This window comes from Bombina bombina, chromosome 6, assembly GCF_027579735.1.
Source record: "Bombina bombina isolate aBomBom1 chromosome 6, aBomBom1.pri, whole genome shotgun sequence".
NCBI classification, from domain to species: Eukaryota; Metazoa; Chordata; class Amphibia; order Anura; family Bombinatoridae; genus Bombina; species Bombina bombina.
Window position 1 is genome coordinate 1,101,690,560 of NC_069504.1, and position 12,210 is coordinate 1,101,702,769.

General features: G+C 38.1%; 1 protein-coding gene across 2 annotated transcripts in view; it reads right to left on the reverse strand.

Annotated features, from left to right (window-relative positions):
- Positions 1–379: 379 nt before the first annotated feature.
- Positions 380–12,210, reverse strand: part of KDM7A (lysine demethylase 7A) — a 318,101-nt gene continuing 306,270 nt past the window's right edge. For both annotated transcript variants that reach the window (XM_053719030.1, XM_053719029.1), the window contains exon 20: positions 380–2,116. In XM_053719030.1, coding sequence (XP_053575005.1) covers positions 2,022–2,116 — 95 coding nt within the window. In that variant the 3' untranslated portion in view covers positions 380–2,021. The remainder of the gene's footprint in view (positions 2,117–12,210) is intronic.

Genomic DNA, 12,210 nt, shown 5'->3' on the forward strand with positions numbered 1-12,210 from the left:
GATTGAATAATAAAAACTACAGTTAAACACTAAAAAACTCTAAGCCATCTCCGTGGAGATGTTGCCTGTACAACGGCAAAGAGAATGACTGGGGTAGGCGGAGCCTAGGAGGGATCATGTGACCAGCTTTGCTGGGCTCTTTGCCATTTCCTGTTGGGGAAGAGAATATCCCACAAGTAAGGATGACGCCGTGGACCGGACACACCTATGTTGGAGAAAGAAAATGATTTTTAAAAAGTAAAACATCATATTCCCAAAGCTCTGCATATAATGGAATCAATCAAAAGTGTAAAGTCAAAACTTCTGCTTAGTTTTTAAACAATTATTTACTAATGCTTGTAATCAATGCCAAAATAAATAAACAGCAGAAACCATAAACTAAAAGGGAAGGGAGGGTGTTAAATATTTAATTTTATATTACAGAAAATACAAAATCTAGAATCAGCATTATATACAAGAGAATCAAGACTGGCATGTGTTTGCAAGACTGGCACAGAGATGTGATTGAATAAATGTGTACACATACAAATAAAACACAAAAACAAGAGAAATAATTAAAGTGTTCTGTTTCTTTTTTCTTTTTTAAAGGCTCAGAACACAGCAGTCGTCTGTCTCCTTCAATGAGCCAATGCTGGAACGATTATATGCAAAGTTGTAGGTGAAAGTGATACAAGTTGTGGCAGTATGATTGCAGGTTTTCATAAGTAAAAGCCCATGTAAATTGGCACCTTTCTGCCATCTTCCAAATTCATTACCCTGAGATCCTTGTGGTATTTTTTTTTTTTTTTTGAAAGGCTGCTTATTTAAACAAATGCCTATCATTCAGTTAAAGCTTTGTAAAGAAGAAAAAAAAAATATTCAGAATTATAAAAAGGAAAAGCCTTAAAAATTATATTGTTTTGCACCTTTGCATATAAGTTCAAAATGTTGTTTTAATTGTGAATTAACATTCTCGTTCATATGATGAAGTTATCAAATGTAGAATAACACTTTCCCCTTCAACAAATGGCTGGAAGTAATGTCTGACATCATAAGAGTACACTCGGCCCTCATTCCTTCAGAGAAACTTGGTGCAAATTTAATCTAGCACCTTTTTTAACTCCATCATCAAGGGGATCCTAAAATGTACCAATAAAAACGTGAAAAATTGATGCTTACTGTTAAAATTTAAAAAAATAAAATAAAATGATCATGGCAAAATAGCTTAGCCCTTGTTTCTGTTATGAAAAGCATTGGATGTCTTCTTAAAAGATCATCTTCCACCCAAAAATATAATACAGTGTTGACTTAAAACGAGCCGACAGCTTATATAAAAAAAATAATTGAAAAGCTGATCAAAAACAGCAACAAAAAATAAAATATGGATTTCATATTAATGTCTTAATTTAAAAATAATTAAACAAAATGTGTCAAATCCCTGTTTAAGACTACAACCTGAATATCAAGTTAAGGAAACCAGTAAACTCCCCTTTTTTCCGCTGGTTCTCCCTTGCACCACACAAATATCAGAGACAAAGGAAAAAAACAACAAAAATACACAAATATAATCTTCACATTACTTAAAATCTAAAATTAAGAAGAATGTCCAAAAAAGTCTTAAAAATAAATAATTATTTTAAAAAAAGAAAAAAAAATTCTGAAAAAAAATTCATTTAGAAATCTGTCTGAAATAAATTATTGGATACCATTCAAGCACCCATGCCCCTTGCTTACCCCCTTTCCCAGCTGCGCAAAACAAAAACATAAAAAAGGAAATAAAAGATAAAAAAAAGGAACCAAATCCTATTTGAGTCCCAAGAGGCTTTCTCCCAAACTTAAGAGTCCTTGAGTTCTGGCTCCACATTTCTCCTCCGGTTATTGCTGAGTTGGTGTGGCACAGTGAAAGCGCAGAAATCTTTGTTCGTCAGGCAGTGCTTGGTGTCGGACATACAAGTCCACCCTAACAAGCGGAAGAACAGGAGCTCCAGGCTTCTGCTTCCTTCAATACTGTTATCTGCTGGAAGGATGACAAGAACACCACATCAAACAAAGAAGCGCGCATGGCCGTGTCTGTTGAGCTTCAAGATTTTTCCAAGGCGTTGCTTGGCTGTCGCCATGCCTTTCTTTGGCCGTTTACCTGCAGAAACAAAGGGATTGCATGTTAAATACCATTAAACTGGACATATCCAACAAACTAAATGCTCAGCTTTAAAATACTTGTTCAGCACATCTCAGACAAACAAATTTGAACATTCCAAGCAATGCTTCCTTAAAAACCCCCACTATGCTTACCTGATAAATTAATTTCTTTCATGGTGGTGGGAATTACTCTTCCTGGACACTAGGAGGCAGCAAAGATTCCCAAACCCCATGAGCTCTATAAAACCCCTCCCACCTTACTAGAAACTAGTCTGAGGAATAGCCAAGGAAAATAGGTAGGAAATGTAGTAAGAGCAAAAAAAAAAAAAAAAAAACAGGCAAAAAAATGGAGGTGCAAGGAAGAAAAAAATAAAGCTACTACCAGAAAAAAACAGGTTGGAGTCTAGTAGACTCAACACCACAAAAGAAAAACATTTATCAGGTAAGCATAAATGATGTTTTATTTCATACAGGTGGTGAGAATCCACGATCCATTACTTCTGGGAAACTAATACCGAAGCAGTGAAGTCCACAAATAATGAGGGCAGGACAAGCATGATATATAATTATGTTCAGTTTATTTATTTAAAAATGTAATACTTTTTTTTATTATGCAAAATAGTAAGCAATAAGAACATAACATAAAAAATAAATCAACCAGAAACCGCAGCCTGAAGGACTTTCCTACCAAAGGCTGTTTCAGGAGTAGAAAAAAAAATATGGTAGAATTTAGTAAAAGTATGCAAAGAAGACCAAGTAGCTACCTTGCAAATTTGATCCAAAGAAGCCTTATTCTTAAAGGTCCAGTATGTGGCAACTAATCTGGTAGAATGGGCAGTAATCTGTTTAACAGGAGACTGACCCACCTCTCCAAGTAGGCCTTCTGGATCAAAAGCTTAAGCCAACACGCCTAAGAAACAGCCGCTTTCTGCCCTTTTCTAGAACCAGCAAAATGAACAAACTAGAGCTTTGTCTGAAAACCTTAGTAGCCTGCAAATAGTACTTCAAAGCTCTAATTACGTCCTGCTTATAGAAAAGCCTCTCCATAGAATTCTTGGAATTAGGACAAAAAGAGTGAACAACAATTTCCCTACTCAAGTTGTCTAAAGACACCACTTTAGGTAGAAAATCAAACTAAGTTCTCACAGCTGCCTTATGCTGATGAAAAATAAGATCAGGATCACAAGAAAGGGAAGACAATTCAGAAACTCTCCTAGCAGAAGAGAGAGCCAAAAGAAAAGAAAACTTCCAAGATAAAAACCTAATATCCACCTTACCTTATGCATGTGCTCAAGTGAAGGAAACTGCAAAACCTTCAAAACCAGATTAAGGCTACATAGAGGAGAAATCGGATAACCATGCTTAAGCCTGAACAAAACACTGAATTTCAAGAAGATTAGCAATCATTTTATGAAACAGAAATGAAAGAGCTGAAATCTGAGCTTTAAGAGGACTGAGGGAAAGACCCTTATCCAAAACATCTTGAAGAAACTACAAAATCCTAAAAAAAAAAAAAAAAAAACAGAAAAAAAGCATGATCCAAACACCAAGAAATAAAAGTCTTCCAAAACTTAAGATAGCTTTTGTTAGTCACAGGTTTATGAGCCTCAAAGGCTCAACTACAGACTCAGAATAAACCCTCTAAGAACTGTTAAATCACCATGCCATCAAGCTTAGAGATCCTGATGAAAACAGACAGAAGATCTTTAGATGGAGGAAGAGGCCATGATGGACAACTGGACATCTGAACCAGATCTACAAACCAAGTTCTGCTAGGCCAGGACGGAGCAATCAGTATCACTGATGACAACCTCTTGTGTGATCCTGGCAATTACCATTCGCAGAAGAAACGGAGGAGGAAATATAGAAGCTAGATGAAAAGACCATGGAGCTACTAGAAAATCCTTGGAACTCGCAAAGTACATGGGAAATTTGTTGTTCAAATGAGAAGCCATCAGATCTATCTGATTGAAAACATCCAGATAAATAGACCATTCCCCAGGATGCAGGGATTGACGATTAGACAACAATTGTTCTTAGGCCAGAAAAGAATCTGAGATACTTCCCTAATGGTTAAGGAACTGCAAGTTTCCCCTGATGACTGATAAGTGCCACTGCAGTAACATTGGCTCACTGAAAATGCAGATGAGACTCCCTTTCCAAGAGGGGCCAACTCTGAAGGGCCTTGAAAATTGCACAGCGTTCTAAAACATTTATAGGGAACCTTGCCTCCTGAGTAGACAAAACTTCCTGTGCCCGTTAAAACCCCTGGACTGCACCCCCAGCCTGAAAGACATGCATTTGTTGTGATCACAATCCAAATAGGACAAACAAAAGAAGCCCCCTAAATAATTGACTAAAGATCCAGCCACCAAAACCAAGACTTGCTTGTCTTGGGATCCAAATAAATCCTCTGAGAAAGCTGAGTAGATCCCGGCACCATTGCTGAAGCATACAAAGCTGAAGAGGCATCATGTGAAAATGAGCAAACGGAAGAGCATTTGATGCAGCAATCAGACCTAGAATTGCCATACAAAGGAGCTACACAGAACACACTGAAAATTTGAACATGCTGAAATCAGCTTTAATCTTGTTTGTTCAGTCAGAGTCTCATTAGAAATGAGTCTATCTGAACACCCAGAAAAGTGACTCTGGATTGGGGAAATAGAGGGCTCTTTGGAAAATTGATTCTCCAACTATGCTGCTAAAGAAACAACAAAAAACTGTTGGGGTGAGATACTGCTAAATGAAAAGATGGATCCTGTACCAAATTATTGCCCATATAAGGAAACACTGAAATACCATGGGCTCTTATCACAGACAAGAGAGAGTACCCAGAACCATTGAAAATTATCTGGGAACAGTAGCCAGACCAAATGGTAGAGCAAGAAACTGAAAATGTTTATCCAGGACTACAAACCTTAGAAACGGACAGTGATCCTTGTGAATAGGAACATGAAGGTAGGCATTCTTTAAATCTATTGTGGACATAAAATGACCTTCTGCATAAAAAGGCAGAATAGTCCAAATAGTTTCCATCTTGAAGGTAAAAACCCTGAGAACCTTATTAAGGGCTTTTTAATCCAGAACTGCTCTAAAATGTCCTTACTTCTTTTGAACAATTGAGAGATTCAAATAGAAACCCAACCCCTGTTCCATAATTGGAACTGGAACAATGACTCCCATGGATTTCAGATCAGAAACTGACTGAAAAAAAGGCTTTTGCTTTTAAAGGAGCCGTCGGAAAATAAGAAAGAAGAAACCTTCCTATGGGACGCCTCACCCTGAACCCTATTTGATAACCCTTAGAAACTATATTCACTGGAACAAAACCTCCTAAAAAAGGTGCAACCTGCCCCCTACCAGAATATCTGGATCGTGGGGCAGCACCTTCATGCTGACTAAGATGAGGGGGTAGATTTCTAAGATTATTTGGATCTGTTCAATTTCAGCATGGAAGCCTAGTTCAAATTGGAAGATCCTTGTTTCTGAGAGAAGGAAGGAGATTTTTCCCCTTATTTTGACAAAAGAAACGAAAACAATTAGCTTTAAATTTACCCTTATAATTCTTGTTTTGGGGAAGAAAATCTCCCTTACTTCCTGTCACAGTAGAAATAATAGCATCTAACACAGAAACAAACATATTTCCCTGAAAAGAAAAAGCGATAAAAGTCTGGTTTAGAAACAATATCAGCTGACCAGACTTTATATCATTAGTAATTCTTTCTAGAAGGGCTTTGTGGTTACTCTTAGAATTCATCTTAAATTATGTCCATAACTGTATCACAAATGCAAGCACTGGCAGATTTCAGTAGACCCATAAGGTTTAGAAAATCTTTACTAGCAGAATCATCCGAAAACTGCTTATACTCTTCAACCAAACAGGAGAAGCCGCAGCCACAAAGGCAACGTTAACTGCTTCCCCTAAAAAGAAAACCTGCTTGCTGAAAAGGATCCTAAGAAAAAAAAAAAAAAGGAAGAATGATCTTCTAAAAGGAATGGTAGTACACCTAACTAAGGTATATATAGACCCATCCACCTTAGGAACTGTTTCCCAAACCTCAAGATTAAAAGCTGATAAAGGATACATTTTCTTAAACCTATCTGAATGATTAAAAGAACAGCCAGGCTTTTTAACAGAAATGCTTAGATACCTTATGATCTTGATAAGTATAGGACACCACTTACAAAAGGAAACAAATATGATCAACCTTAAACAAGAAAAGAAAAAAAAAAGGAGGATTCAAATCATGATCAGAAACAGACTCCTGATCATCATAAAGAATAAGAATGTGTGAGAGAAAAGAGCGCACTAAAAACAACCACAACTGATAGCGTGCTCAAAAACTGACAAAACGCACGTGTAAATAGCGTGATTTAAAAATACTAAAGCATCCCAAAAACGCCTGTGCGCGAAAAGAACCAGAAGCGTACACAAAAATTACACAAAAATAATACATACATAATAAAGGGACATAAAACCCCAAATGTTTCTTTCATAATTCAGATAGAAGTAAATAAGAAAGTTTTTTAAAATGGTATATTCTATTATCAAATTGTCTTCATTTTCTTGTTATCCTTTGTGGAAAAGCAAGAAGGCAAGTCCAGGAGTGCGCATATGTCTGCAGCACTATATGGCAACAGTTTTTCAGCAATTGTATTCATTAGCAAGAGCACTAGATGGCAGCACTGTTTCCTGTTATGTAGTGCTCCAGACAATGCATGCTACCTTATCTAGATATCTCTTCAACCAAGAGTAACATGAGAACGAAGCTAATTTGATAAAAGAGGTAAACTGGAAACACTTTTTTAGATTGTATTCTCTATCTTATGATAAAGGAGGAGTCTCTGGACTTGGCTTCATGGTTGTTTTTAAGCAAGACAAGGAAGATATATTTTGTTTTCTATATGGATATTTCTGAAAATTCAAGGTGGGAGGAAAGTTGAACAATGACATTTCGGCCTCACAGTCCATTAGGTCTTTAAGGAAGGATGGGATAGTAGATTTTGTCAAAATTATAAACAGGAGCATCAAACTCAGACTGGTATAGGCAAAATGTTTAGACTTAAAGAGTAAAAGAAAACAAAATGGGTTTTTTTTTTAATGACTGCATGGGAGGAAAGGCTCTTCCCTTCTTAGATCTAAGATGCTCTACAATTTGTTTAAAAGTCAGGAAACTTGTTTTAAGCAGTTTTGTTATCTGATCAGGTGAGTCAAAAGGTTGTGTGTACGCTTCTTCTAATGTTTGGTAAAAATGAAACAAAATGTAACTAAATATTTATTCAATTATTTTAAGACAAAAGAATTGAAATAATTTAAAGAAAAACTAATTTCTGGAGAAGCAATATTCTACTGCAGAGGTCATATGGAATTCTAAAGATCTGAGAGCCCAATTGTATGCAGAATTAAGTGGTACCAGTAATTATGTAAATGGTAGACAAATATTAACCAGCTCCCATAGCATCAATACTAGATTGGAGAAACTCAATTGTGGATCAAGAAGATTTGACAAACCTGAGAGAAGTAGACAAATCGGTCAGTTATGAGGAGAGCCAATAAAGAACAGTTACCCAATTTGAGAGTACAGGATGATTTACTCCATCCAGTAAGGAGAACGTTTGAGACCAGGAAAGTTAGTTGAGATGAGGTTCTAAAGGATCAGGGAAAGAAGAAACATTTTATAATGGAAGTAAAAACATAAAATGATTAGTCATCCACGGCTTGGCCTGGAATTGCTTCAGGAATGATTTTTTCGGAAAACCATGGACATTTCCAGATGACAGTAAACAAGTGAGAAGGATGTTAGTAGTAAAGGGGGATTCACAAAGGATGGAAATGGCTCTCACTTCCTACAGTATTGGTTCTCGGATGTGAATGGTGAGAGTCCACAAGACATCACATATGGGTAATACCCTCCAGTCATTTATGACTAGGCAAAAACACCCTAACATACCAGAGCTATAAATCACTCCCACTTACACTGAAGTGTCATTCATATTAGCGAATTAAATGGAGGAAACCGAAAAGCAGGGAAGACAAAGCAGAGCAAAAAAGTGCGGGTCACTTCCTTCATATCCAGGAAACCGAGTTCTGCTTCGGTGATTGATGTAAGCTGCTGCTGTGACATTGTCTAACTGGAATCTTTACAAATTATTCTGTCTGAGGCTGGACCAACTCTGTGTAGCCCTGAAGATTCAGAATGTATATGGGTAACCTTTTCTTCCCGAGTAAACCAAACTATTTGTGGTCTCTGTTACCCCCAGACCAAATCCTAACATGTCAGAGAGGCATCTATGGAAATGATTACCCACAGTGGCCAGTAAAAGGAGGCCCCCTGGACTAGAGATTAGAGAGACTGCCACCAAGTCAGAGACTTCTCTCGTCTTTAAGTGCAGAAGGACTGTCAGATAGATCTTCATAATCTCCTTTCCATTGATTCAACATCCTCTATTGGAGAGATCGCAGATGGAATCTGGCAAACAGAACGGCGCCTGAAGCAGCTACCATGATGCCCACTACTTCCATAAATAGAACTACTGAAGCAAGGAAAATGAGTTGCAGCCTTTGCAGCTTGAGTCTGCATTGCCCTGTTAAAGAGTGGCTAATTGGAAATGAAAATGGACCCTAGGAAAGATACAGGGGTCTGAGAAGTTAAGGAGCTCTTAGGAGGTTTATTTTCCAATCGTGGCTTTTCAAGCACAATTGACCTCACTCCATCATGGAGACCAAAAATCCATGGAGATTCAGGCTAATTGGAAATGAAAAACAAAATGTATGCTAACCTGATAAATTCTTCTCTTTTCTGGCATGGAAAGTCCATGAATCCATTCAATTACTAGTGGGAATTCAACTCCTGGCTACCAGGTGGAGGCAAAGAAGAATAACTCCCACGTCCCACAAACCCCCAGTCATTCAGCCAAAGGAATATGGAAAGAGAAGATGACACAAAAGTATAGAAGTTGGAAAAATATACCAAAAGCTGTCTTAAAAGTAAATTAAGAGCGGGTCGTGGACTCTCCATGCCAGGAAAGAAAATAATCAGGTAAGCATAAATTTTGTTTTCTTTCCAATGGCATGGAGAGTCCACGAATCCATTAAATTACTAGTGGGAACCATTTTCCAAGCTAGAGGACACAGAATGTAAGGGAGGAAGAATTAGACAGGCCTACATAAACAGAAGGCACCACCGCCTAAAAATCTTTCCTCCCGAAAAAAAGCCTCTGCTGAGGCAAAAACCTCAAATCTGATAAATTTGAAAAAAGTATGCAAGGGAAACCAAGAGACCACCTTGCAGATCTGTACCACTGAAGCTTCATTTTTGAATGCCCAGAAAGAAGAGACAGCCCTAGTAGAAGGAGCCGTAATTCTCACAGGAGGCTGTTGTCCAGCTGTTTCATAAGCCAACCAAATAACACTTCACAACCAAAATGAAAGAGAAGAAGAGGCCTTCTGACCCTTACGCTTTACCATAGAAAAAAACAACGAACAGCAGTAGACTGTCAAAAATTCTCTAGTTGATAGATAGAATTTCAGGCACGCCCAAAACCCAGGCTATGCAACAGACCCATCCTTCGGAGAAGGAAAAGGACAAAAAGAAGCAACAACAATATCCTGATTGATGTTGGTATCTGACACCACCTTAGGAGAAAAAGAAAAGAAGGTACTAGAGGAGCGCCTCAAAAAAACATAATTTATGTAAGAACTTACCTGATAAATTCATTTCTTTCATATTAGCAAGAGTCCATGAGCTAGTGACGTATGGGATATACATTCCTACCAGGAGGGGCAAAGTTTCCCAAACCTCAAAATGCCTATAAATACACCCCTCACCACACCCACAAATCAGTTTAACGCATAGCCAAGAAGTGGGGTGATAAGATAAAAGTGCGAAAGCATAAAAAATAAGGAACTGGAAAAATTGTGCTTTATACAAGAAAATTCCACCACAAAAAGGGTGGGCCTCATGGACTCTTGCTAATATGAAAGAAATGAATTTATCAGGTAAGTTCTTACATAAATTATGTTTTCTTTCATGTAATTAGCAAGAGTCCATGAGCTAGTGACGTATGGGATAATGAATACCCAAGATGTGGATCTTCCACGCAAGAGTCACTAGAGAGGGAGGGATAAAATAAAGACAGCCAATTCCGCTGAAAATAATCCACACCCAAAATAAAGTTTAAATCTTATAATGAAAAAAACTGAAATTATAAGCAGAAGAATCAAACTGAAACAGCTGCCTGAAGAACTTTTCTACCAAAAACTGCTTCAGAAGAAGAAAACACATCAAAATGGTAGAATTTAGTAAAAGTATGCAAAGAAGCCCCAAGTTGCTGCTTTGCAAATCTGATCAACTGAAGCTTCATTCCTAAACGCCCAGGAAGTAGAAACTGACCTAGTAGAATGAGCTGTAATCCTTTGAGGCGGAGTCTTACCCGACTCAACATAAGCATGATGAATTAAAGATTTCAACCAAGACGCCAAGGAAATGGCAGAGGCCTTCTGACCTTTCCTAGAACCGGAAAAGATAACAAAAAGACTAGAAGTCTTTCTGAAATTCTTAGTAGCTTCAACATAATATTTCAAAGCTCTAACTAAATCCAAAGAATGCAATGATCTCTCCTTAGAATTCTTAGGATTAGGACATAATGAAGGAACCACAATTTCTCTACTAATGTTGTTAGAATTCACAACCTTAGGTAAAAATTTAAAAGAAGTTCGCAACACCGCCTTATCCTGACCACCTCCACAGGAGGCAAAGTTTGTAAAACTGATTTGTGGGTGTGGTGAGGGGTGTATTTATAGGCATTTTGAGGTTTGGGAAACTTTGCCCCTCCTGGTAGGAATGTATATCCCATACGTCACTAGCTCATGGACTCTTGCCAATTACATGAAAGAAAGCCCTTTTTGAGGCACTCCTCTAGTACCTTCTTTTCTTTTGCATCTCTCTCTCTCTGGTAACTAGGGACCAGAACCACTTAAGGAGCTACAGGACACAAGTTAAGCGCTGTCTGATATATTCTTTACCACCTTAGGAGAAAACCCAACTAGTACGGACAACCGCCATATCCTCATTAAAAAAAATAAGATAAGGGGGAGTACACTGCAGAGTTGAAAATTCAGAAGCACTGCAAGCAGAAGAAATATCAAGCTAACAAAATTTATTATCAGAGTGCATAGGTTTAAACAGACCTTATTTACAAAACCTTAAGAACCAAAAATGGCTCCATGGAGGAGCAATAGGACAAAAACACAGGCTTGATTCATGACCAAGGTCTGAACAAAAGATTGAACATCTGGCCAGACTGCCAGATGCTTTATAAAAGACTCGACGAGGCAGAAATCTGACCCTACAGGATACAGACAGAAATCCCATTGCAGAAAGGACAGAACACGTAAAACAAACTCACTTTCTTCCAGAGAAAACCTGAAAAAAACAGCCTAGGAGTCCTTAGAACCAGAACTGAACCAGCCACCTAAGGATTACTGCTTTAGCACAACAGTCCTCCGCTCTATCAGCTGAGCTATCCCAAGAGAGCCGGAACGACATCTTCACCAGAAGACAAAAATTGTGAGGTCAGGCTGGAGCGATTAGAAACACCTACGCCCACTCCTGAGGATACGAGCTACCACCCCAGAAAGAAGGGCAATCAGAGAAAAAAGGAATATAAGACCAAAGTCCCAATGAACCGCTAGAGTGTCAATTAAAACCGTTTGCGAATCTCCTAATCTGACTCGCAATTTGGAAGCTTGCGTTCAGACGAGACTCCATCAAAACCAACTCAGAAAATGTCCCCACCTGAGAATTGTCATTGACAATACTTCCAGACACTCCCTTTGATGAAAAACCTGTCAGCCCAAAAAAATCTGCCTCCCAGTAGTCCACCCATGACAAAAAAAAAGAAAAAAAGAGACAAATGAGAGATTGAACCCGCAGAAGAAAGCGAGTCCCCTCCTACATAGATAAGGAACACCGAGTTCCTCCCTGGTGGAAGATACGCCACCAAGGAAAGAATATCCGATTGAAAAGCGAAAAATCGGACAAGCGGCTATGAGGACAAACTATCAGAGCAAAAACATTGCTGTAAATC